Source organism: Phycodurus eques, chromosome 8 (genome assembly GCF_024500275.1).
Source record: "Phycodurus eques isolate BA_2022a chromosome 8, UOR_Pequ_1.1, whole genome shotgun sequence".
Lineage (NCBI taxonomy): Eukaryota > Metazoa > Chordata > Actinopteri > Syngnathiformes > Syngnathidae > Phycodurus > Phycodurus eques.
The window spans coordinates 29,279,523-29,307,482 of record NC_084532.1 but is presented as its reverse complement, the minus strand read 5'-3'; the positions used below and the strand labels follow the sequence as shown (position 1 = coordinate 29,307,482).

General features: G+C 41.5%; 2 protein-coding genes across 4 annotated transcripts; one reads left to right on the top strand and one right to left on the bottom strand.

Annotated features, from left to right (window-relative positions):
- Nucleotides 1-120: 120 nt before the first annotated feature.
- LOC133405886 (sex comb on midleg-like protein 2) lies at nucleotides 121-26,641 on the bottom strand. The gene is made up of 15 exons (XM_061682931.1): nucleotides 26,526-26,641; nucleotides 22,890-22,991; nucleotides 22,702-22,761; nucleotides 22,506-22,576; nucleotides 21,610-21,844; nucleotides 20,638-20,726; nucleotides 20,316-20,559; nucleotides 19,026-19,291; nucleotides 17,262-17,361; nucleotides 16,987-17,190; nucleotides 16,644-16,808; nucleotides 15,326-15,454; nucleotides 6,369-6,569; nucleotides 5,907-6,067; nucleotides 121-5,355 (listed from the first exon to the last, which is right to left on the bottom strand). The coding sequence occupies exons 2-15, from the start codon at nucleotides 22,909-22,911 to the stop codon at nucleotides 5,230-5,232; spliced, it is 2,073 nt and encodes a 690-aa protein (XP_061538915.1). The 5' UTR covers nucleotides 22,912-22,991; nucleotides 26,526-26,641; the 3' UTR covers nucleotides 121-5,229.
- Nucleotides 7,995-13,540, top strand: si:dkey-56d12.4 (uncharacterized protein LOC799220 homolog). Of its 3 annotated transcripts, none has more exons than XM_061682935.1 (4): nucleotides 7,995-8,212; nucleotides 8,313-8,485; nucleotides 12,516-12,698; nucleotides 12,768-13,540. In XM_061682935.1, exons 2-4 carry the CDS (start codon nucleotides 8,413-8,415, stop codon nucleotides 13,526-13,528), a joined length of 1,017 nt encoding a protein of 338 aa, XP_061538919.1. In that variant the 5' UTR covers nucleotides 7,995-8,212; nucleotides 8,313-8,412; the 3' UTR covers nucleotides 13,529-13,540. The 3 variants fall into 3 exon arrangements, with proteins under 3 accessions (XP_061538919.1, XP_061538918.1, XP_061538917.1); XM_061682934.1 differs by adding an exon at nucleotides 9,404-9,419 and having other exon boundaries at nucleotides 12,516-13,540; XM_061682933.1 differs by having other exon boundaries at nucleotides 12,516-13,540.
- Nucleotides 26,642-27,960: the final 1,319 nt, after the last annotated feature.

Sequence of the window (27,960 nt, the reverse complement as noted above, 5' to 3'; positions counted from 1 at the left end):
GATTCATTTTTACGGGTCAACTTGACCTGCAATATGGGAGCAGGGTTTAAAGTTAAGTTAAAAACATTTAGAAACTTTTTTTTTTTCTGAAAAAAAAAAAAAAAAACTTCTCTGCTGGGAGTAATTTTGTTTTTTTGTTCTTCTTTTTATAATTTGAAATCATTTTTGTATTTGCACTGTTAAGTTTTTGTACAAAAAACTACTTGTGTGCGTATATAATAACGGCCGTCTATGTGAAAAGTCAAAGTGGACGAGAGAGTGAACACAAGTCATTTATCTAACGCGACGTCGTAACACAAATGTGTCAAATACAAGTTGACAGAAAGAGGAAGCATTGATTGGGCATCATATATGGCACCAGTCAAAAAAACGGAAAAGGGAGTACAGTAAAGCACCGCATATTCATGGTTCCGGCATTTATGAGTTCAGATTTTTTTGCGGGGTGGGAACTTGTCCTCGCATATGCCGACTCACTGTTTCTGGGTTCATGCCAAAGCCAGGTTTTCAATTCCCATCCATCGTCAACACCGCTTATCCTGGTTAGGGTTGCGGGGTGCTGGAGCCTATCCCAGCTGACTCCGGGCAAAAGGCGGACGACACCCTGAACTGGTCGCCAGTCAGTCGCAGGGCACATATCGACACGGACAACCATTCGCATTCGCGCCGTCACTGAGTGGGAAGTGAAGCCACGCTGCCCGCACCAAAGTCAGGCGAGTGGACCGCTACACCATCAGTGACTACTGTTTTCGATTTCCTCTACGTACAACCCCAATTCCAATGAAGTTGGGACGTGTTAAACATAAAAACAGAATACAATGATTTGCAAATCATGTTCAACCTATATTTAATTGACTACACTACAAAGCCAACCTATTAAATGTTCAAACTGATCAAGGTGATTGTTTTTAGCAAATAATCATTAACTTGAAAATGTTATGGCTGCAACAGGTTCCAAAAAAAACTGCGGCAGGGTCATGTTTACCACTGTGTTACATCAGCTTTTCTTTGAACAACATTCAATAAACGTTTGGGAACCGAGGACACTAATTGTTGACGCTTTGTAGGTGGAATTCTTTCCCCTTCTCGCTCGATGTACAGCTACAGCTGTTCAACAGTCCGGTGTCTCCGTTGTCGTATTTTACGCTTCATAATGTGCCACACGTTTTCAATGGGAGACAGGTCTGGACTGCAGGCAGGCCAGTCTAGTACCCGCACTCTTTTACTACGAAGCCACGCCGTTGTAACACGTGCAGAATGTGGTTTGGCATTGTCTTGCTGAAATAAGCAGGGGCGTCCATGAAAATACGTCGCTTGGATGGCAGCATATGTTGCTCCCAAACCTCCAAAACACAGCCCCATACCATCACAGAGGCCGGCTTTTGAACTTTGCGTCCATAACGGTCCGGATGGTTCTTTTCCTCTTTGGCCCAGAGGACAAGACGTCCACAATTTCCCAAAACAATTTGAAATGCGGACTCGTCGGACCACAGAACACTTTTCCACTTTGCGTCAGTCCATCTTAGATGAGCTCGGGGCCAGAGAAGCCGGCGGCGTTTCTGGGTGTTGTTGATAAATGGCTTTTGCTTTGCATAGTAGAGTTTCAAGTTGCACTTACGGACGTAGCGCCAAACTGTATTTACTGACATTGGTTTTCTGAAGTGTTCCTGAGCCTACTGACATTGGTTTTCTGAAGTGTTCCTGAGCCCACGCGGTGATATCCTTTACACATCGATGTCGGTTTTTGATGCCGTGCCACCTGAGGGATCGAAGGTCACGGGCATTCAATGTTGGTTTTCGGCCTTGCCGCTTACATGCAGTGATTTCTCCAGATTCTCTGAACCTTTTGATGATATTATGGGCCGTAGATGATGAAATCCCTCAATTCCTTGCAATTGTCCATTGAGGAACATTGTCCTTAAACTGTTGGACTATTTTCTCACGCACTTGTTCCCAAAGAGGTGAACCTCGCCCCATCTTTGCTTGTGAATGACTGAGCAATTCAGGGAAGCAATCACGGCACCCACCTGTTCCCAATGAGCCTGTTCACCTGCGGGATGTTCCAAACACGTGTTGGATGAGCCTTCCTCAACGTTCTCAGTCTTTTTTGCCACATGTCCCAGCTTTTTTGGAACGTGTTGCAGCCATCAAATTCCAAGTTCATGATTATTTGCTCAAAACAATCAAGTTGATCAGTTTGAACATGAAATATCTTGTCTTTGTCGTGTATTCAATTCAATATAGGTTGAACATGATTCGCAAATCATTGTACTCTGCTTTTATTTATGTTTAACACAACGTCCCAACTTCATTGGAATTAGGCTTGTAGATACCAAACATTCATTCATTCATTCATCTTTCGTTCCGCTTCTCCTCACGAGGGTCGCGGGCGTGCTGGAGCCTATGCCAGCTATCTCCGGGCGAGGTACGCCCTGAACTGGAACATAGAAACAAACAACTATTTGGACTCACATTCACACCCACGGGCAATTTAGAGTATTCAATTAACCTACCCTGCATGTTTTTGGGATGTGGGAAGTAACCGGAGTACCCGGAGAAAACCTACGCAGGCACGGGGAGCACACGAAAACTCCACACAGGCGGGGCCGGGATTTGAACTCCGGTCCTCAGAACTGTGAGGCAGATGTGCTAACCAGTCGCCTACCGTGCCGCCATACCACACAATGGTGCCAAAGCACTCTTTTTTGGTAACAAACAAGGCTATGGCCTGACTAAATTAGAACATCCTGCCCTCACTTCAACATAGTTACTTGGCACCATAATGCCAAAAGATGGTGCCTATACAATATTTTTATATTAGACATGGTTTTGGCCTGAGAACAAAAACAGCAAGTAGCTAAGTAGGATAGGCGAAATCAGAGGCAAAATCTGCCAATTCGGAATCGCGAATGTGCGCGGGTTCACTGTACACAAGTTTAAAAACCAACAGCTGGCGCTAACAATCACTACACAGACCTGAGACATGTCGCTTTGAATAGCGCCGCATCGGGACAGCATTCCATATTATGCGTAGGCCTAAAAGATATGATCATTTACAAAATGTACATTCGGTGGCACGCTCGTCGTGGTGAAACCCAGGAAAAGTGCACTGACAAATACAAAGTCAACTGTAAAGCCTTTAGAAAATGTCATAATAATACACGAACATGTGGTGAGTTCATCGTTAACATCAGGGATGGGCATTTGACTAGTTTTTTCATCAATGAATGCGTCATCTTTAAAAAAAAATAAAAATACAATCTTTATATTAACGCTTCTGTTATGCTGCTAGCTTCTCAAAAACAGCAATAATGTCCTTGGGTCAATTTGACCCGGGGCATGTGTTAGGATCCAAAAGTTCCAAAATGGAAATATATTGGATTAACTCTTAACTATTTATTATACATGTGAAATATATTTGTTTACCTTTAAAATGGGTCTATTTGACCCACGACAGAGCTGGGGGTTTACAAAATATTGAAAGGTGTTTTGTTTTGAGAATAACATTTTTGTTACAATTAGATAAGTGGTACGAAAAATGGATGGACGGACGGATGGAGAACAATTGCTGGAGACGTTAGCTAGCATGACGTCGGATTGTTCTTTTTTAGGCCACTTGAGGGTGAAACTACAGCGCCTCTGCTGGTGGCAGCCAAGTAGTGCACTCCATGTCGACTCCATTTGACATGATACATTTACATAAATCATTTTTTTCTGTAAATATAATTTAAAAAAAAATCTCAAAATGGCAAGATTTTTGTTTTGTTTTGAAAATTGACTGATAACAATTGTTTTAACAATGCAACACGTAAACATCCATCCATCCATCTTCCGTTCCGCTTCTCCTCACTCGGTTCGCGGGCGTGCCGCAGCCTATCCCAGCTATCTTCGGGCGAAAGGCGGCGTACACCCTGAACCGGTCGCCAGCCAATCGCAGTAACACGTAAACACTATGTGACAATTAGCCTGGCTGTCACAAACTAGTTGAATGAATCCAGAGACTGCTGGCCTCTTATTTGCTTTCAGATGCGCTGAACTGACAATAAATTGACGGAATTTGTAACCAGCCATTTGTTTTTTTCCCAAAGGTCAATATTATGTTTAAAATTTTCAGAAGTACAGTGAACCCCTGCTATTTGCGGTATCCCTGTCTCAAATATAAAAAATCTGGGAGTAGTTGACATCACCAGTAAAAAAGGTTTACTAGTGTAAAATGTCCTTGCCTATAAATGCCACAAGAGGGTGGAAAAGCTGATCTTTATTGAAGTGGAACTCTTCAACTCCCTTCACTGTAGCTCACTTCATTATTCACCACCAAGATGCCACAAGATGGCAGCAAAGCAATACTTGTGTAGATGCCGAACCTCAAATATGTGGGGTTCACTGTACTATGAACATTTTTGTTTACAAATAAACACGTAAAAGCTGAAACAAAGAAGCAGCCAAGCTGTCGGGTTCTTCTTTAGGCCACAAACTAGTTGAGTGAAACAACAGCGCCACTGTGGGTGCCAGCCAGGTAGTGCGCCCGAATCAATTGTTCAATTTATTTTCCACATTTTTATGTTAATAGTGGATGGCAAAAATACTAAGAAGTTTATTTAGTTAATGTTATGTAACAAATGGCATAGTGGACGTGTCCAGTGAACCCCGACATATTTGCAAGTCAACATTTGCAAATTTGCCTTGTCACAGATTTTTGGGGGGGAAATGATCCTGTTATTCGCTAAAGAAACCTCAGGCCAAAGCCATGCCTAAAACAAAAATATGCGTTAGACACCTAGCATGAGGGAAGGAGCTTGATTTAGTCAGTCCATAGCTTTGTCTAATAGGAAAAAAAGTGCTTTTCTGCCATCTTGTGGCATCTATAGGCAATTACAAACCTTTGTAGGTAGCAGCGTCAATTAGTTGCAAATGTTCTGTATTTGCAGCAGAGCGGTGTCCCTATCTCTCGCCAACAGCAGAGGCCCACTGAAATTGATGCCATCCCCTGTTAATACGGTGTTAAAATAGACGAGAATGTGTGTGCACGTAACGGAATGCATTCAGAGACATTCTTCACTTTCCGTGGCCGGATAACAGGAAAAGTCAGAAGAACACTATGGAGAAGACGCCTTCACCATCTTTGGGGAGCCAAACGTAGCATGAGAAGGTACCAAACACTACTGAGGCAATGGGGTGGGGGTTTCCTTGTTTCCCTCTCCGCCAGTCACAGGACCTGGCTGCGGGTGCGGGTCACACTTTGCCCTGTTTCAGCCTCTCGATGTGATGGCACAGCTTGAGGGCGGGCCCCAGCTTGAGGCCCATGTACTTCATGATCATGTCGCTCCGCAGCAGCATCAGCGCCTTGCCGTCGATCTCCTGGGGAAACACGCGTACTTGCGATTAGCATTTAGCACGCGAATCTACGGGATTTCAATGAGCAAATGCAAACTCAAGCGTTTTCAATTAACAAACGCTAAACTGATTTTCACATCTGTCTTACTTAGAGTTGCAATGTTTCCATTACTCTTTCCATTTCCTTGGGAATTAACAGGAATTCAAAATTGAATGTTAGCTTGTAATAGACAACTGAAAATATAAAGAGTTCAAATGCAAAAGCAGACTTGTCGACGATATTTTTTTTTGTAAATTTTGGAACGTTTTTTTTTTAAACTTCTGGTTTCCAGGTTGAAGCTATTAACTTTCATTTAGGCCATCTTCAATCAATATAAATTCAGCAATTAAGAGGTTAATTTGGAATAAAATCTTGAATTTTTATTGGAAAAAGTCATTCAATGAGCCCTTAGATGTCATTTCATCGCAAAACTAGACAATTCAATTTTGAATTTATTTATTTTTAAATCTAAAAAAAGCAATCGTAAAAGAGCATTGCTAACTTAGCGTTTTCAGAGAACAAAACGCCAACGTACGTGTTTTCGGAACAATTCTGCATGCGGCGCCAACGCCGCGGGGTCGGCGTCCCTCACAAACTGCATGACCTCGTCTATGGACCAGGACGCCGGGTTCTTAGCGGGCGCTTGCCATCCCTCCCTCTCCGTGGCGCTGCTCTCTGGACCCGTGGTGGAGCTGGCTGTGGTACAACGAGAAGGAGAGCGAACGTTCGGCCGTCAAACATGAACGTGGCGTCGGACGAATCCGCGTAGCATTCGTTGTTTCCATTTTCCCAAAATGAAAAAGTGAATGTTTATTTTTGTATTTGTTTTTAAGTTGGCGCTAGGGTACTACTTCCGGGTGTCAGGAAGAGATTGACTCGCGCTTAAAGTGACCACATTCAAAATAATCAGTGGCCTTTTTGGGTTTTGTTATCTGATTGCCAATTGAAAATGGAGAGAACAAATACTACATGGAATCAGAACGCTTCCGCCGCACACCTTCGACTCGCCGGAGCAGCTGCGCCGACGCCAACTCGGCGGGATTGGAAGCGAGACGGCGGGGCAAAGGGGCGGCCGCGGAGGGGCGGTACTCGGAACGACTGCGCGCCATCTGGGGCCGAGGCGTCACGGAGTTGGAGGCGGAGCCCATGTAGCGCTGCTCCTTCATCAGGACGTTGTCTTCGTGCGGCAGCGTCTCGGCTGCGAAAGACGCAAAACGGTTCCCGATCATCACAGAACAGGAAATGCGCTTCACAGGGAAAGCCCTGGAGAAAATGCTTGGTTTATATCAGCGCATTTACAACCTAAATTCTAACATTTGATTCCATGAAATGGTTTTACTTTATTATTATTTTACTGTATATAAAAATAATATATATTTTTAAAGAATTACTATTTACATGGTTGATATTGTCATTAAGAACCTGGCAAAGTTGTGAAATTTAAAAAAGGCAACTCCAGTTCTGGAAAAGGTTGAGAAAATGATACTGTATAAACCATAAAGTTCGAATGGATTTGAAGTACTTGTGTAAGTAGACAACTTGAGGACGAACTGCATTTATGAAATAAATGTAATCGTTGTATTTCGAATGTATTTGGAATGTTAATTAAATATTTTCCAATAAACGTAAAGCACAAATTCAGACATTGATTCAATTCCCGGTGACAGGCAGATGCGGCATCTACTATTTATTATGTCCTTTAAGAGGACCAGTAGTATCGGAAAAACAGATCAACGCATCCGCAGTAACTTTCTTTTGTTACCACGGAGCCACCAAAGACGACAATAGCCGATATTGTCATCGATATTGTCGATATTGATTTGACGCCTTCTTTATGTTTCAGTATATCAAATCATATTTGTATAAATAAATGCTATACAGTGGAACCACACTATTTGTGGGGGACAGGGACCGGTCCTGACCGCAAATAGTGAAAATCCCTGGATAATTGACGCCCATTATAATTGCATTGAAAAGAAAAAACTCTTTTTTTTTTTTTGTAAGCCAAAGATTCGCGAATAAGGGTGAATCAACTGCCAACAAGTGTTAGAACAACATCTTAGAAAAAAATAAATCCGCAAATAGGTGAATCTGTGGGTGCAAATTCCTGCCTAATTTCTCCATTAAAAATCATTTTCATTGTTTCTTGATTGTTTGCTACTTTCTATTGTAATTTCTAGAGATGGTGAATTTGGGATTTTCATTTGCAGTAAACAATAATCATCAAAACGTCTATGAAAAGAAAATAATGAGCTGTTTCACTGAACGTGGGCACAGCGCATCTAATGAGTTTCACTAAATGAATTGATTCTAATTTATTGGGATGCACCTTTAATATCGGTTACACGTGGATGTCATGCATCTCACTTGGGACGTTTTTTTCCATTTCTAATTTCCTTAAAAGTAACAATTTTGAAGTTAAGAAACAATTTAAATACACACCGATTCATTTGTACCGTCGCCACGTGTCTGACGTTCGGAACGAAACAAACCGCACGAAACGTGGTCCTCATTTGGCGGATGTTATTTTCTATCGCGGCCGCTCATTGGCTCGAATGTGACGTGTCGTGACGTCGCGATCACGCCCCCCAAATGCAGCTTCCGCTTCCGTTTTTACCGGCTAAAGTTGTCAAAAGTGTCAACAGACATCGTTGGCGACGCTCTCCGCTCGCACGGAGGCGCTTTTGGTTGCGAGTTGACGTGAACAAAAAGAGCAAATTGAAAGTTTGAAGAAAAACCACAAACAAGTCGTTGCACCAGAGTGGAGCAAACTAAGAGGACGAGGACTTTCGGGTTTGACGACAAGAGCCGCCTGCGCTGACAGTCACCTTGCGAGCCCAAGTGCGGAAATGTGCGCGTCATAAATAATACACAAATAATACATTTGCCACTTCTCACTCGACGTCGTGTGCGTTGGTATTATTTGTGTTTCTTACGACAGGCGGAAAAAAAACCCCAAAACAACTCCCTCAACCGCGTGTGCACGGAGCATTTTCCCGGCGACGACGACGTTGCTGGGTCCGTCGAGGGGATCAGCTCGGATGGACCACCCGTTAGCCGAGCGCCGGAATGCGGCTAAGCCGCCGACGGAGACGCGGGCGGCCCGCGGCGGAGGTAAGCGCGCACGAAAATGGCCGAGCGGAGAAAATTGCAAGAGAGTAGAAACAACGTGTCATAGAAAAAAATCGTCGAGCATAAAAAGGTAACATGAGGTAAACACACACACAGATCCAAGTCATAATCATGTGATTTCAAAATGGAACATGGAGGGATGCACACGAAGCTGTGCAGCTGTAGAAATATTCATCATAATAATGCAAGACAAAGGGAAGCACGCACACGAATGTAAGTAAGAAATGTAAAACGTGCAATAATAATGAGAAAATCAAAACGCAACATGGAGGAAAGTACATGCTCAAATGTGTAGTAAAAAGGTATGATCTGTAATAACAATAATCATGAAAATATAACAGAGGTTAGGACACACACATGAATAGGAGTTAAAATGTATAGTATTTCATAAAATATAAGCGCACATAAATGCAAGTAAAAAAGTACAGTTTGTAGTCATAATAATATCTGTCATGTGATCCAATCTTTGGGCAAGAAGCAGCGTGTAAACTGGACTAGTTGCCAACCAATCACAGGACACATACAGTATACGGCACTCGGACAATAGAACGAAACAAAACGAGGGAGAAGTTTGATTCCTAAAGCACGATGCATGTTATTGTAAGACACTGTAACAGGTTCACAGGTCAAACATTAATACTGCACATAAATATAGGAACATTAAAAAAAAAAAAAAAACAGAATAAATAATGATTCAAATAAAATGTATGCAAATAAATTTTCCAAAAATAGAATGCAAATGTATTGCAGTTAAAAGTTAAATACAACTTAACACATTTACTGTGCCGGATTAAGAAAAGGTTAGAGAATCATTGTTTTAGATGATTGTGAAAAAGATTGGGTTTTTTTTGGAGACGATCTGGATATATACTGTCGATGTGTCGTGTCTTTGTCTTTCAGTCGGCAAAGGAGTACGGTGAGTGATTTTATAAAGGTGCTTTCTAATCGTGTACATGCTTTTGAGCAGGTCGCACTCCACCAATTTTGCATGGTCCCCTCAAATTAGCCACTACCACTGAATTATAGTCACTGTACTAACCACTTAAATCCACTTTATTCAGATTCATTTCTGCAAATTCTCATATCATCGCTGTCCAACGAAAAGCATGTATTAACATGTATTTATTTTTACATAGTTTCCCTACTTTAATCTTTAAGATCATCAAACAAATGTAAATATCAGACAAATATAACCCAAGCGAACTTAAAATGTTGTTTTGAAATGATTTTATTTATTAAGGGAAAAATAACTATTCAAAGCTACCTGGCCCTGTGTGAAAATGTTTGGTTAATTTCCACTGATCACACCAAAGCCTGATCACCTCCAGACCTGTTCAATGAAGAAATCACTTCAACAGAATCCGCCCCGACAAAAAAAGCTGCAACAAAATGACACGATCCAAAGATCGTGTCAATAAAACATGGCACAGCGGTGAACCTTCCCAGGAGGGGCCGGCCTACAAAGACTACCCCGAGAGAACGGCAATGACTCATCCAGGAAACCACAGAGGAACTCAGGACAACTTCGAAACTGCAGGCCCCCCCTGCCTCAGTTCACGTCAGTGTTCATGACTCAGCGATGAGGAAGAGGCTGGGCAAAAAAATGGCCAAAACCACAGCTGACCAGAAAGAACACAAAGGCTCGTCTTACTTTTGCAAATAAATAAATAAATCTGAATTAAGACTATCGGGGCATGGTGGTGGTACTGTGATGGTCTTGGGCTGCTTTTCTCCTTCAGCACCTGGACAACTGTGATTGAAGGAACCATGAATTCTGCTCTTTCACAGAAAATCCAGAAGGAGAATGCTCAGCCATCAGTTTGTGACCTCAAGCTAAAGCGCACTTGGCTTCTCCAGCAGGATAACGATCCAAAACACACCAACCAGCAAGTCAAATTCTGAACAGCTTAAAAAACACAAAATGAAGGTTTTGGAACGGCCTAGTCAAAGTCCCGACTCGAATCCCGATTGAAATGCAGTGGCATGACCTCAAAAAAGCCATTCATGCTCGAAAACCCTCCATTTTTGCAGAATTCAAAACACTTCTGCAAGGAAGAGTGGGCCAAAATATAGCCACAGAGATGCGAAAGAGTCGTTGGCAGTTCTGGAAATCGCTTGATTTCAGTTGCTGCTGCTGAGGATGGCCAAACCAGCTCGTAGCTTTCAGGAGCCATGACTTTTTCCGCACAGGGCCAGGTCACCAAATCGTTTTTTTTTCCTTAATAAAGGAAATCACCATTTAAAAACTTGGGTTGTATTTGTCTGATATTTCCATTTGTTTGATGATGTTAAAAATGAAAATGTGGAAACAATGGCCAAAATCCCAACATTTGCGAAAGGAGCCAATACTTTTTCACGGCACTATGTTGTGATGTGTTGTGGATGTTTTTTGGTGTTTTGTACTTTCATCTTGTACCCTTCATCTTGAGTGTATCTCTGTGTACATGCATGGGAGTGATTGCCACAAACTTGGGTTGGGTGATATGAACTATATGAAATATTTTCTCTGTTTTATTTTCCCCCCCTTTCCTTATAGAAAACGTAAATGACAATTACATTATTATGGGACAATGTGGAAATAAGCACTTATTTTGGGGGAAAATGTCCCGTGTTCCAAAACACAATGTTTAAAGTGAACATTTTAAGCATTCAAATTTGAGCCAAAGAATTCTTCTCTATTATAATATGGCTGGAGAGGCCAAAGCTGCTTCTTCCTTGCCAATGGTGCCATATTGTTTGTGGTTCAATTCAATTTGTGGCTCTTCAAAACGTTGTTTCCTATCGATAACACGGGTTGCAGTTTTTCTATTGCAGCGAGTTGGCAGGTGTGCGGTGGTCAATCGCAAGCCGCCGACCGTAAATTGTCGCCGATTTCCCCGTTCTGTCTAGTTCAATTGCATCACTCGGTGCGCACTTTGAATTCCGGAATCCGCTAAACAAATAAACTGTTCAATTCAAATCAGTGAAATCACCGAGCTCTGCCACATGCTGTCTGACTGAACTCTCCTTCTTGCTGACGAGTGTTGAAAAGCGGACGAAACTTCCTGGAAACTTCCAGAAAGTTTCGGGGAACTTTTCATTTGGATTGAATTCAGGAAATATTCAAACTGGAAACTTTCATGGGAATATATCTTAATGAACTGGGATTTGAGGGTCATTTAATGGAAAGCTATCATATTCAAACATAAAATCTTTGTTTCGTCATAAGCAGAGATCCATGCAAAACAGTCAGCTCTCCTTGCTCACGAGGTGACCGTAGTACCTTCGTTTCTCCATGTTTAAGCAGTGGCGTATGTCAAGCTTGCTTGTAACTCAAATTTCATCTTGGAACACCAGGCAAAAATCAAGCATCGGGATGATGCTTAAATGAATATGAACAAAATATAGCAGGGTTCATACACTTTTTAGCAATAGTTTTCCATGATTTTTCAAAACCTTTCACTTAATCTCTCAGACTTAAAAAATTAACAAATATTTATGGCGTTCTGTTCGTAATTATAACCAGAATCCATGTGGAGCGGAGAGGAGGGTTGGGCGTTGTTTGAATTTGAACAATTCTGGTTCTGATTCAGTTTCCTCATTTCGATTCTGGTTCCAATTATTTTAGGAGACAGGGACTATTTGCACATTGCACACTTTTATTTAAGTTTTAAGTATCCTAAATATTATCCAGGCAATATTTCCATGACGTTTCCAAAACTTCATAGAAAAATATACTTGTCAAGGAGCTGGAAATGGAGTTTCAATTTCCATAACTTTTCCAGGTTTTTCATGACCATGCGGACTCTGCTATATTTAAATTCCCCATGAAGAGCCAACCTTCAATTTTTTTAAATTCCCGGTTTATTGTTCTTTATTCCCCTGAATTCACATATTGCATTAATTGTGTTTTTTTAATTGTGGGACCAACAAAGGTTATCTAATCTAAAATTCCCATGGATACTTTCCAACTTAGAAAATTCCTGGAATTTTGTTACCCTATTGCTGACATGCTTTTTTGTGTTATTTTTAGACCGGTCCTCGCACCAAAGCAGCATTGCAGGTTTCGCACAGTCCCTCGACATCGTGCGAGAGGATCACGATTATTTGCAGAAGGAGCTGACCTACCACTCGCCACTTGACAGCAAGGAGCCTTGGCGGCGCGACCACGATTATCCCTTCGCGTGGGTCAGCCCGGACAAGGGCGGCGACAAGGGTGAGCACTTTATATTTGAAAACCACCAGGCCGCTCTGGTCCACATGGGTATATCCCTGCAAACGCTAGACACGCTGGTGGAGTCGGTGCAGTGTCACGCCAACAAAGATTTCCAGCTGCCCGTGCGCTCTCAGGTGATCATGACACTAATGAAGCTCAAGACCAACCTACCTCTGGCCGACCTGAGCGTGTACTTCCACACGTCCGAGCGCACGGCTCTCGGAATGGTCTTATATTGGATCGACGTGCTGGCGGAGGTCTTGCGGCTCACCATCCCGTGGCTATCCAAACAAATCATCCAAGCCACCATGCCCGCCGAGTTCAGGGAGAGATTTCCCAACACGACGTGCTTCGTGGGCTGCAGCGAGAGCGTCCTGCGCAAGCCTCAGGGGCGCTGCTCGCCCAGCACGGTCAAGTACCTGCTGGCCGTGGCCCCGTGCGGCCTCATCATGTTCATGTCGGCCGCCTACTCCGGGCGCTACCGCCACGACGACATGGCGCTGGAATCGGGTTTACTGGACCTCCTCGTGCCGGGGGACGAGGTCATGACCCCAGGAGGCTTCGCGATCAAAGACCTGCTGTTTAAGCGGCAGGTCAAACTGGTCGTGTCGTCGCTCAGCAAAGATGGCGGCCAGGCCGCCGCCTCCTCCTCCTCCTCTTCCGCCGGCCACATTGCACACGTCGGAGATCACGTCGAAGGCGCCATTCGCCACTTGATGACTTTTAATATACTTTCGCAGGGCGTTCCCACTACGTTGGCGCCACAAATTGACAAGATTCTCCGTATTTGCGCCGCCCTGACCAATCTGAGGATTCAGGTTTTAAACTAATGTAGCTTTTTTTTTTTTTCAGTCCCTCCAGGATTTCTCAGGCTTTTTGAGTTTGTTGTGGCCTAAAATGCCTGATTTCATGGGAGCGATTTACCTAATAATTTTTCTGGAGCGTTTGTTAGGATGAAATTCACATAATTCATGGGAATCTGTTGAATGCTGGTGAATTGTGAATTCCTGGATGTACTGATTTGTACATACTACTGAGTACATCAGTGATTTTCAACTGGTGGGTTGAGACCCAAAAGTGGGTCAAAGACCCATATTGGTATGGTCGCAAACAGCTACTAAACTACTACTTTTTCCGGTACAGTACAAAGGCGGAGGCAGTTCCCGCATGGAAAATATTAGTATTATATTATATTATAAGCGACAGGAAATGTAGCTGCCTCACACTTTAGCCAGTATACTGTAGTTTACGCTGCAAACAAGTATAGTGCAGCTCAGTCTCTGGCGAGCGGACGTCATGGCAAGCGATATGCTTTTGGCGGTACATCAAACTCATTTGAAATGGTGTTTGAAAATATAATGAACTATATTCTCATAAGCGATTCAACCGATCATGTTCTTTATTGTTGTTAACTTCTAAAAAGTGGGTCGCGACTTTGCCACAATCGGAAATGCGAGTCCCAGGTTGACAACAGTTGAGAATCACTGGAGTATACTTACTAGACTCCCGGGTCATTCCGTTTCAAATCAACCAAGAGTTTTTCCTTCGCCTCCTAGGTTTTTTTTTTTCCTTCAAATTTTGAGGTGTGGTTGGAAATGGAAGGAAAAGTCCTGTCTTTTATTTTCCCAACTACTTTCTGCCACAAAGAGGTTCAGAACAAAAATGTTTTGGTGTTGTGGTCTTGTCCTTCAATATCCAACCACACCACACTCAATATCTGAAGACAATCTGAGAGCTATTTTAAAATGACCCCATTACCATCTCGTTTGTGAAGCCAGTGGTACAGCACAGGGGGATATTTTATCGGACTACTGCAATCTAGTGCTTGCGAGCACACGAGGAATGAGGGAAGGGGTATTTGAAGAAGAGGAATGTAGAAGAAGAATATTAATATGGTATTCTATTCTGTAGTTTGTCAAATCGTTTGGTCTGTGTGACCACCGTGACGTAAGTGTTAAATAGATCACTGTTTGCTATAGTTATTTAAGTGAAGTCCATCTATGAATTTCATTTTGGTTGAAACTACTTCCAAATTTCTACTTGTACTGATTGTATTATTATTATTATTATTATTTTTTTTTTTTATGGAAGCTATAACAGAACGCTGTCACCTCAGTCAGTTTTCTCTTGCATGTGTGAAATGCAATTTGTTGCTATTGTGAATGATTGAATTTAATTTATGTGCCTTGATTCAAACCAAAACTAGGTTGGTTTTATTTGTTGTAGAAGCATGTACCACGAGACCATTAGTGCAAATCACGATGTATGTAATAATAATAGCTGAAATTTGTAACGCACCTTTAAAAGGGACTCAAGGACACTTAACTAAACTTGTGTGGTGGTAAGTCAAATGAAGAGCATGTTCCGAGTGCCATATACACATACATAATATATATATTATGTATAAGTAATTGTAAGCCTTCTATACTCCCAAGTGTGTGATCCTAAGCCATTGTTTGCCTTTTTGAAAAATGGAATATGTAGCCACTATGAGCACCTCACCTTTTAATACACTATAAAAAAATATTTTCCACTTTTATATTAAAGTGACATATACTGTGTGAATTCATGTTTCCCGTCCTGTAATTTTTATATCTAGAAAAAGAGAACGAGACGTCGATGAGTACCTTCTGAAGGGTGGGCGTCGGTGCGTACATGTTTGGGAGACAGCGGCGCGGCGTACGGCGGCGAAACACCGGCCAGGCTTCGCTTGCCCGCCCGGGTCAGCGAGGGCGAGTCCATCGCCTCCTCTTTCACTGGAAGTAAACACAAACACGACAACTTGTTACAGATGGGCATATAACAGTCAGTAGTACTTTGACTGACGAGGTTAATTCGGTCCGTGAGCATGCTTGTAACTGCTAGAACAAATGGACCTAGATGACCAGATGATATGTTTAATTATGCTGCAAAATCGATTGAGAACCAATGGGCACGCTGGTACGTCGTCACAGCATGTGACTAAAACGGACCAATCACGAGAGATGATCTCCGCGGCGTTCGACACTCATCAACTATTTTTGTCGGTGCTCGGCAAGCTACGCATAGGTGCTGCGCGGGGCAATTCGTCAGTCACGTGATGCAATGTGGGCGTTGTCGGGCTAAAGAGGCCTTAAGGGCAATTTAGAGTCTTCAATCAACCTACAGCGCATGTTCTGGGGATGTGGGAGGAAACCGGAGTGCCAGGAGAAAACCCACCCAGGCACGGGGAGAACATGCAAACTCCATACAGGCGGGGCCGGGATTTGAACCCCGGTCCTTAGAACAGTGAGGCAGATGCCTGCACACCATTGTACTATTTAAATACATGTAGTAATGAGGCTGACACGGGAGTGCACGTTGACTCCCGCTCCCTCCAACTCCCACAGAGATTGATCCCATTCCGTCCAAATCCCGAGCCTAAATTTTACGGAGTCCCACTCTCAACCTTCTTTCCTCCCATTTTTACACCCAGTCCATCCCGCTCCATTTTTATTATTATCTTGAAAGTCAACGGGAGGTTTCCCACTCCCGCCGCTTCCAGTGACTGTCTTCCAGTGCCACTCCCTGCCGCTCTGCCCAATCCTGTGATTAATAGTGAAATTCACTCCCATCCCCACGGGACCCAGAAATGTCAGCTTCTAATGTGAAGTACCTTGAGTTACAAGTGCCCCAACATATGAGCGTTTCCAATTACAAGCTATCGCTTTTTTTTTTTTTGCTTTGTGAAGGGAGCTCGAGATACACAGCCACTGAAGATTCAAAATATTTATTGTCATATGCACATTAAAAAAAGCAGAAGTTACGTCAAGATACCACCGTACAGTGATTTTTGAGAACTGTCCAATGTTTTTATTCCTTCATCAGCAGAAAGATGCTTCTTTTCCCCGCAATAACTGTGACTTGCTGAAACACGTATGTATGCGAGTCATTTTCTTTTTAACGAGGCACACGGCGGCCATTTACCTGACTTGGTCCTGTCGTAAGAAGCGGCGTAGCGGATGAACGGCTGGCTGCTAAACAAGTTGTCGCACTGCAGGTGGCGGCACACGGTTTCCAAGAAGCGCAGCACGAAGGCGGCGCTGGAGGCCGACGGCAGCTTGACCACGCGGACCCCCCCGTCCGTTCTCACTGGGAAAAACAAATGGAACAGCGCGGTCATCTCACTTGCACACAACATTGTGGAGCGACCACCCGTCAGAGTCAACGCTTGAGGCTAATTGTCTTTAAAGACAGGAGCAGACTTTTTTGTCAGTCCGACTAAAATCATTCCGAAATGAAGCGCTCTGGTCAGCCGTTTACATGTTACCTCTGACCACCTTGCCGCCTCCCGAGTGCGTCTGCAGCGCGCCGAGCAGCACTTTGGGCTGGTACGCGCAGTCCAGACAGGACTGGACCACCTGCTGGAGCACAGAGTTGACGGGAGCCGGGCCAAAGTGGTCCGGCAGGTGCTGCATTTGCTTGCGGTCCAGGTGCGGACCGCAGTTTCCGTGTTTGTTAACGTACACGCACACTGGCACGGAAAAGAAAAGCAAAGTGAGATGATGTTGCTGTGAAAGGGCAGCGTGGACGTGACGTGAGCACCTGTTGATACCACCGAGGGCAGGCTGGCGGGGCTGCCGAGCTGAACCTGGATGGCGGGCGCGCCTGGGTGTGACAAGCTTTGGAGAATCTTAGGCTTTCGCTAGAAATACACAGGAAGGAAAACTGTTGATGCTGATGCAGAGAAGGACCCCAACTACTGTAAGCTCCAGTAATAGTTGTTGTTCCCACAGGGCAAATATACCATATACCTGTGAATATCGTTGAATGCTCTGTTTTTTTATTTATTTTTTTTTGCTGCACAGCATGTGTTAAAAGTAGCAGTTTTCCTGTATGCTTATAAATACCATAACATCAATGCAAATTTTGATTATCCTGTCTATGGCGTTTCATATAATATGTTAGCATTAAGCTAGCGGATTTTCATTAGATGACGTAATATGGTTTGGTTGAAAATGTTGTTTTGTTTTATGTGTTAGTTTTCCGTTAAACTTGAACTGGGAGTGCCAAATACACAGCCTCAAGCAAGTTTGCGTTGCCTCTTATTTGAAGAACTGCGGGGGCGACAGTCTTTTCGTTTTGTCAAAGTGATGTTATACGAGTAGGGCTGTGAAAAAATAAATAAATAAATCGGGTAACTCAGCTCAGTCGACTACAATAATTGGTCGACGCATAAATTTCTTCCTAGAGGCAATAAAAAGTATTTATAAAAGGATATTTGCACCACCCAGAACCATTTGCCCACTGTCTATGTTTACTGCACGGACGTTTGTTGCGGACGCACTGTTGGGCCCATGAAAAACATTACCAAAAACTACAGAGGTGCGACTGTTAGTGATTTAAAAAAAAAAAAAAAAAAAACACTATTAGATGTGTAATGTACATATAACATGATGTATGAGTGAGGTGAATAGTAGTTAGTGTTTTTTTTTTTTTTTGTGTGTGCTTCGTCTAAAATGGTCATCACTAGCGCACTAATTCTAATCGAGAATCCTAACCGTTTAGCAAAGGCGGATTTTGTTGTCTCAAATTCTGTACGGAGTTTGTACTATACACTTAATCGTGCAGTTTGAGGAGAGAATTCCAGCCCTCAGAAATATGTGAAAAAAAACATGTTGAGGGTGCGGCGAGTCCTCGAAATATTCACCAATCCTGTTTTTTGTACTCTTTTTCTAAGATGCCACAAGGTGGGGTCCAAAGCCCTGTCTAAAAAGGAATTGGGTTCAAGCAAGTACAGGAAGTCCTCGATTTACGAACGAGTTCCGACCTCGGCCCTGGAGAAGGCGTCTCCCGACCACGGTCAGGTGACCGTCGCAGGAAAGGTTAACACTTCGTGTAAAGAAACTAAAATACATTCAAATGAAAAAATAAGATTCTGTACTTACCATTACTGCAGAGAGTGTGAAAAAAGGAGGGCGAAAAAGGCAAAGATACTCCCGGCGCACAAACACAGACAAGCGCTACGCACTAGCTAAGCAGAAACACCATGGTGCTGGGGACAAAATGGCGGACGAGGCACGGGCGTCGTAAAGTCGAAACGTCGTAGGTCGAGTACGTCGTAACTCGAGGACTTCCTGTACGTGAAGTGAAAAATCTGCGCACAATTGACTTTTAAGGCTACTGCTGTAAGACGAGTTTGAAATGACTTTTAAAGTGTTTTAGGATCATAGTTTGTGGTATATTTATGGGTAACACTATGAATACAGGCAATTATAAATGCATTTTGAGGGGAGCGTATTTTCTCTATTGGTGGTCTGTCTGAGTCCTTCTCCCCGACAATCACTGTGTGTCGAGTGAGAGTCTCACCTTGCTTCCAGGTTTGGGGCCTCTCTTCTTGTGCGGCCGGGGCGTGAGCTGCGCGTCGTGTATGGCGCTGCCGCCGTTCTGGGCGGCGGCTTCGGCCATGGCCTTAAGAAGGGCGAGGGTCTCGCTCTTGGGCCGGCGACCGCGAACCCCCTTCCTTACGGGCAGCTTTGGCAGCGGGTTGGGGGGTCTGTAAGGAGGCTGCAAGGAGCGCCTGCTGGGCTTGGAAGGCGACGACATCGGGGCGGGCGGGCTTTTCGTCAGGGTGACTGCAATACACCGCAGAAACAGAGCTCGGTGGGGGCTTTTTTCTCGACCGAGCTCAGTTCAGCAACCAACTCTGCGTGCCACATCGCTACCTTGATTGACGAGTGCCCCAACTTACAAATTATTCCTGTTACGGGCTGTCGTCTTGGTCGATTTCTCGCGTTGTGTTGTGGGCTTCCTCTGCTTTTTTTTTTTTCTTTTTATGCTTTTAATCATGTAAAGCACATTGAGTTACCTTGTGTATGCGCTATATAAATACATTTGCTATGTCTTCTTTTTAGGAAAGTGCCACATCAATAGATGCATTTGAATGGGGAAGTTGATTGGAGATACAAGCATGGTCACGGAAGGGAATTAAACTTGTAAGTCAAGGCACCGCTGTATTTTCTCTTTTCTTTTGGCTTTTTTTGGTGGGCCACGCCCAAAGAAGGATCAGTCTCGCCAAGAGGTGTTAAGAGAAGAAGAAAGTTTGTGAGGCATTATGTGGAATGCCCCTTCCACTGCATTTTTGCACCATCGGGATAAATTAATGTCAGCTTTACAGACACCACTTCTGCTCAGCAGGCTGAGTATGTTGTGAAAAGTAGTAACTTGAGTTTAGAGCTCGGTCACGGAACAAATTCAACTTGTAACTGAAGCTGCCACTGTATTAGCCGTTTTTACTTCTTACTACAGGCACAGCTAACTTTAGCGTGAGTTCTTGTGGCTAACTCAATATGCTATCAGAGTATTTTCTTGATTTTCAAAGTTTTTCTTAATAAATGTCCCAAAGCTAATCTTAGCTGCTAACCGCTATCTAGCCAGCTAGCACATGTTTCAAGTGTTTTATTGAATGTATGTTTTTCTATGGCTACTTACTGATTTGAAAGTGGTTGTTTTAATACGCTTTCACACTTCCTCGTCACTGTTCGGCATTAACGGCACGGACACAGAAATCGGGGTGCACAAAGTCGACCCGGCAATTTTCCACCTTAACACTATGACACCTGTGTATAAGGGGTTATGCAGCCGTGCCGGGACACTTACCGCTGTTGCCGGGCGGCTGCAGGCTGTGCTTGGTCAGCGAGCACCAGCCCACGGCGAAGATGTCCCGGGAGTCGTACTTGCACCAGTAATCGAAGGCGCCTCTCCAGCCGTCAAACGTGACAAAGACCTCGTCGGCCTTCACTTCGCCGATGGTGGCCGGGCAGATGAGGTGCGGGTTTTTCTTATCCACCGCCTCCAGCTTCATGCCCACTTTGAAGCCGTTCTGCGGGGGCCTCTGGGGCTCCTGAAAGTGAGGGGGATGTCATTGCGGCAACTGCATTGAAGTGACTCCACGTGGCGGTGGCCTTTGAGGCGAGGAGACCTTCTTGAAGGCCGTCGCTGCAGCCATCTCCGCTCCGTTCAAAGTTCTCAGCAGGAACATCGGCCACGAGGAGGCGTTCATGCGAAATCCTGGAGAACGACGACGGCAACAAAAAACAATGGAATTGACTTGATTTTTCCACATCCAGTTGAAGTTGACTTGAAAATGAAACGTAAAACAAAGAAAATTACACCGTTTATTCGACTAAAAGGTTCCTTACGAAAAGTCCGTTAGCCTAATGCTAAAACGGTATGTGAAACACCACAGACAGGCTAACGAAAGTAGCACCAATATCACGGTAGTTATAAATCTTTAATAACTGATATTTGAACACAAACTGTGTAGCAACACATACAGACGGAGAATACAACAATACTCGCAGGCATATGTATTATTTTCATTGTTTCATCATCAAGTCAATCTGTATTTGACATTGTTCCCGTGACAGTGACAATAAAGTTCTATTCAATTCTATTCCATACGGGCGTGCTGGAGCCTATCCCGGCTCTCTTCGGGCGAGAGGCGCGGTACACCCTGAACCGGTCGCCGGCCAATCGCAGTGCACATAGAAACAAACAAGCATTCTCACTCACGGGCAATTTAGACAATTTTCTTCAATGAAGCGAGCACGCATGCAGAGAAAACCCATCCAGAACATGCCAACTCACACAGGTGGGGCCGGGGATCGAACCCCGGTCCTCAGAACTGTGAGGCAGATGTGCTAACCAGTTGCCGCAAAATGTTCATTCTATTTAATTGTGTTATTGTATATGTTATTTTTCTATTTGTGTTTTATTGTTCACGCAAGATGTCAAAATGTTAAATGATTAATAGAACACGGTTGAACGTGCACTGAAAAGTTGAGAGAAGGCCTAAATCGAGTTGCTCCAATTTCTTCAAAAGCCCGATATCGGGAAGTTTTTGTGAGTAGTGCACGGCGCGGTCCAACCAATGTCTGAGCGCGACTCCTACCCAGCGGCGGCTGCAGCATGTCTCCGTTCTTCTCGCACGTGCCGATGGGCTGGATGTCGGAGGAGTCCACCAGCCTCCAGAAGTCGTTGCTGTTGTCGCTCCCGTCCAGGCGGAGGCGCAGGCGCACCCCCGTCAGACCCATGACGCTGGCGATGCACACCGAGGTGGAGTTGCGCGGGTCGTGGGCCTCCAGCTTCATGCCCACCTTGAAGTCGTTGGACGGCGGGACGCGAGCCTGAGGACGATGACGAGAAGGGCAGGTGAGAGCTGCTCTGTTGCTGACCAAAACAGCAGAACCCCGAACAGTCTCAGATGGATGAAAGTTGTCGACTCCGCTAGTTCCCTGTGCGGTGTTGAAGATGATATTAATATATTTATAAATTAACATTACGTGGCGAAGCTTTCTCGAACGGCACTGCAACGGTCACTTGGCAATGTCGTACTAGCACTGGGCGATAAAGCCTTAAAATACAATCTCGAGATTTTTTTCCCCACAGAAATCTGATCCGTGACTTTTTCCCCCTTTAATAACAAGAAAAGAAAGTGCATTTTAAAAATGAAAAACGTTAAAAAACAAATGTAATGGCATTTCCATTCATTTTAATGGGGAGAGATGAGGGATGGGCGAGTACCGATACCAGGTATCGGTATGGTTTCGAGGTACCGGGTCCTTGTGAAGTCTGCCGATACCAGCCGCCGACACTTGAAAAAATGCGTATCGATCCGGGAAAAATTGGACATTCGGTAAGTCCCCCGCGCCAGTAATTGGCGCTACATTGCAACGATTTGACACATCGACGACTCGCCATGTGAAGCCACAAAAAAAAAAAAAAAAGCCCTTAATTTGAACTGAACTCATAAACAAGTCGAAGCACCTGACAACCACAACGTCGTACCTGACGAAAACAACTCGGTGGCGCCGGTAAAGACGACGTTTCTTTTAGATACTCTTCCCAGGCGAAAGACTCTTGAGGGGAAAAAGAAAATGTAAATTCACTTCAAAGTCTACTGAATGTAAATCCAGATTAAAAACACTTCTTTTGTTGTTTTACTCAAGATTTAAGTAGGTACAAATCAATAATAGTAGCTTGCCTTTGGTTAGTTCTTGTGTCGTCCCCGTTGTTGGTTTCTCTTTTTTGGCATCCCTTTGCTCTAAATGGGAATATACAAAATGCGTAGGTGTACATATTGTATGAAATCAAAGGCTGGAAGGTGTGCTCGTGCATTTGTGGAGGGTCTTAAATCCTGACCAAAGATTTCATTTCGGTGTGGCGCCTTGCCTTTCAGTGGCGTTTTTCCCATGTTGTCCTCGTGTCCAGTGACGACACTCGGTGCCGGAGCCGCTCCCAACTCGCTAAGCTTCTTCTTGGCTTTTTGTCCTACTGTTTTAAAAAAATAATAATAATCATCATCATAAATCTACATTCAAAAGATGAACATAAAATAACAGACATGGTTGCTGAATGTCAAATGTTAGCATATAAAACATCTTTGATGGCATTATAGGGATCATTCTGAAGAGAATAAAAATAATGCCAAATTATGGAAACAGTTGAAATGTTCCCAGAATGAAGTTTGGATGATGATCATCGAGGCATAATTTCAATATAAAATATATATATTTTATAAAATATAAATATAAAAACTGCAACTTTCTTGTATTTGATAGATGTGGATTATAATATTGCAACTTTATTTTCAGAGAATCCCATTTATTCTCGTAATATAACATCTTCATTCAAATGACAACTTTGTCCTCATAATATTTCAGCATTATTTGCAAATATATGTTATCTGAAATATTATGACTTTATTCTCGTAAAGTTACAACATTTGATTTCATTTTGGTCATTTTGACTTTGACCTCATCAAATTGCAATGTTATTCTCATAATGTCCTAACATTGAAAACTTCATTTTGGGAACATTACAACTTTTTCTCTAAATATTTTAAGTGCATTTTCGCTTAATTACAACATTGTCTTGCAATCCTACAACTTTATTGTCGTCCTTTATGACATCGTTATCATGAAAATGACCACATGTAATATTGTGATTTTTGAAATGTAACTTTTTCTTCAAACATTACAACTTTAGTATGGTAAAATTACAACTTTCTCATACACATGACTATTGTGATCAATGTACAACTTTCTTCTTCTAATACTACAATTTTATTTTCATAACAATCACTTTATTCTCGAGAAATGCATCACACCCTCATTCACTTCAAATGTACACTTTTTCTTGTAATATTGCGTCTCATATTTTAAATATTTCTCATACTTTCTTATTCTTGTCACATTACAAAAAAATATGTTGGCAACTTCTTTCTTAAACTTTGTTGTAATAATCCCTTTCTCCATGCTTGTAAATTATGATTGTTATGGAAAATGACCATATTTTCTCAAGAAATGATAACTTGGTTATGGTAAAATGACTTGTTGAAACTTTTACCCCCCCACAAAACATTACGACTTTTTTTTGCAGAAAATGACAACTTGTTCTCGTAATATTTCTACTTACTTTCTGTAAAAATCCAACTTTTTCATCTAAAATGATTATTAAAATGACTATTTTTTTGTGATATAGATTTGGTAAAATTAGCAAATTCATTTTAACTTAAAAATATGAAACACTTTCTTGTTACGTAACGCCTCATAGCAACACAACTTTATCCTTGTAATATGACAACTTCATTTGCGTAAAATTCCAACTTTTCTCGTCACATTGCGACTATTATTAGGAAATGACAAATTCTTTCTTCTAATATGACAACTTTATTCTCCTAACAATGACTTCATTCTTGAAAAACACATCACGACTTTATTCACTTAAACTTGAACACAGCGCTCTTGCAGTGTATAAGGTCCGGGGGGGGGGGGAATGAGATCAGTTTTAAAATCAATCAAAAACAATCTTTTCTCGCTACGAGTGCATCGCACACATTTGTATGTTTTGTGTGTCGGCCCACGGCCTTTTGTAGAACTATTTGACGTTTTTTTTTTTTTGGTAATCATACTTTATGACTTGAAGACCTCTGCGCTGTTCATGCAGCGACCTGTCTTGTGCACTTTTCTACACTGAGCGTTTGAAATAATGTCCTGTTTTGTTTTTGAATCTAGTCACACAAAAAATATTTTTTTTTAATCCGATACCACAAATAATCCCAAAAAATAATCGACCGAATAATCGATTATTAAAATAAGCGTTAGTTGTAGCCCTAATTATAAACATATTCTCCTAAATAATACATTTGAATAGACTTTACTACAAAATGACAACTTGTTCTTAATAGTATTACAACTTCCTTCTCCTATTTCATCTTTATTTTCTTCAAATTACGACTTTTTCTTTATCTTCTTTAGCCTCGTAAAATATGACTTGATTATCGTAAAAGTGACATGACACTGTTCTCACATTTAAATGTTATTTCCATGAAATTCGCGATTCTTGTGAATTATGACTTTATTATATAAAAAATGAAACATTTTTTGTTGTAATATTTTAGCTTTTTTATTAAATTACATTTTGATTAGGTAAATAATGACTGCTATTATAAGATTACCAGTTTTACGAGTAATATGATAATCTACTTTTGTAACATATATATATATATATATATATACCAGACTTTCCTTTAATATTAAATCTTTGTTTTGGTAAAAATAATTCCACATACCATTACAACTTTATCTTGGCAATATTACTGCTTTTCTTGTATTATGACAAATGTATTCTTGGAGAGCAAAAATGTATTTTCATAATTTTAAACGATTTCTTGTAAGATCACAACATTATTTCAATGTGAAAAGGCAAAACAGCATATCAATGAAAAAGAAGCACATACATATGTAACATTTTAAGTGTTTATTTTCTCATTAAATTATGACTTTCTCTAGCAGTATTACAACTTTATTCTCCTGAATAATAACTTTACCACTTTTTCATGGAATACTAATATTATCTTTATTCTTGTAAATGATGACTTGACTATCGTAAAAGTAACACTTTGTTGCTTGCAATAATTGCAACTTTAATCTCACATTGCAACTTTATTTTCACAAAAATACCAATACTTTTTCTTGCAACATTATCATTTTATTCCTCTAAAATTACGAATTTACAGTTGTAAAAAAAATACTTTCTCTTAATATTACAACTTTATTACAGTAAAATTACAACTTTTTTCCCCCCAACCACAAGAAAACTTCCTCCTTGTAAAATTACCACTTTTATGATAACAGCACAATTTTATTGTTGTACATTCACGTATTTGAGCAAATTCTAAAACAATTTATTGACTTAATTAAAACGTAGAAAGGCAAATTAGCAGGCAAATGAAAAAGAAGTATCGAACTTTATTGTACAATTACAACTTTTTCTCGTAATATTCAAAGGTTATTGTCATTTTTCAGCTCTATCTTCTTATGATACCGACTTTGTTGTTACATCTTTATCATCTTATTCTCCGCGGTATAATTATGTAAGGGTTTACTATGCTCCCTGTTATGTAATGAGATAATGTACTCATATCACTTTTCATTAGCCAGCTAATGTCTATATCGCCTCGGGTTGTGCACGTAGTAAATAACCATTTCATAATAATCATAATAATAACAATAACATGGGACTAAAGTGTGTCTTAAGGAATCCACGAATGATAAACGGACACGGCTATGACGTATAAGCATTGCGCCATATACTGTACAATACAGTAGTGCTCCAGAGAATAGCCGGAGCCCCTGTGTTGACAAGTTAGCCACGCTGGCTAACTACGCTGGCTAGCTTTTCGTTTCTTTTTCTTTTTTTAATCTTGCTCACTATCGATCCCAAACCACGAACTAACGCCTCTGGTCATGTTTTATTTGCTCGTCTCTCGTTAGGTGTGTTGTTTCGTAAGCAGGGTGAACTTACCGGTGACGCCTTTCCTGGGAAAAATCGAGGAAAAAAAAACTCAAGACTTTTTTTTCTTTCCCTAATCGCCAGCTGCCATTTTTTTCCCTCCACTGTTTTGTGTGTGTGCGTGTGTGTGTGCGACACGCATGTAATATGTGCCAGAGATCGTACGCTTGCAAACCAACCAGCGCGATTTGATTGGATGAGGGGTAGACTGCGGCCAATGAACCCTTCGATATACTCGAGCGACGAGCCAATCATAATCTAATGTTGTTATCGTTAGCCAATCAGCTTCCGAACGTGTCTGTGAAGGAAAGTTACACAGAGAGCCCATCTTCTCTTTGTAGGATCTTTGTCGCTCCTGCTCCGGTTCGTAACGGATTAAAAAAAAACGAAACTATTACGCTAATTAATTAGTATATTCATTCATCCAATCCAATCTTTTTTTTTTCTAGAGCTCATTTGAAAATAACTGTGAACTCATATAAACCCAACAAAACACTATTCCATTGTAAGAAAAAAGAAATAACACACAAAGTGTTTTTTTTTTTTTTTTGAGAAGTGATTTAAAAATTTACTTTGCATTTTCTATCGAACCACTTTTGATTTGGAATTCCCCACTGAACGAATGAGTGTGTAATCTGACTCAAATAAACGATCATACTTCATTTTTCAATGCTTGCCATCAAAGGCACAGCCCCTTGCATTTGCGTTTCCAGAAAGGTGCACAGGTAGACCATCTTCAACTTGCGGGATCTTTGTTGTTCATGTTACGGATTAAAAAATAATAATAATACTGGCTTTCACGTCTATTGATCGTTTATCAGTAGTCTGCTTCTGCTTTTGATTTAGTTAGTTGACGAGTTGTTCTTGTAGTTTTACTACTTTATCGGCGGTGATTATAATAGTATTATTGTAAAAAAAAAATTTTTTTTCGTTGAATAATATTTGATTTGGTAAAGTTACGAATCTATTTTGGGAATTTAAAAAAAAGAAGAGTTTCTTCTTGAAATATTACAGCTTTATTATGGTCGAATTAAAACTTTTTCTGATAATATTTGAATGTAATTTTCTTGTATGACAACTTTTTCTTCTAATATTACAACTTTATTCTCGTCAATTATTAGTATTGTGGTATCACCACTTTTTTCTTGTAAATTATGAATTTATTTTCATACAAAATTAATGAAATCTTTTTTCCTGATAGCCTACTTACTATTTTCATAAATTATGACTTTATTACCATACAATTACCACTTTAGTTTTGTCAAATGACAAATTTATTTTCCTAAAAAAAAAGTAGACGTTTTTGTAATAACCACTTTGTTCTTGTAAATTATGGCTTTATTATGGTAAAATGACAAATGTCTACGCTACATAACATTCTGACTAGATCTTCATAATATTACAACTTAATTTGAGTCCAATTGCATTTTTTTTCTTGTGATATTAA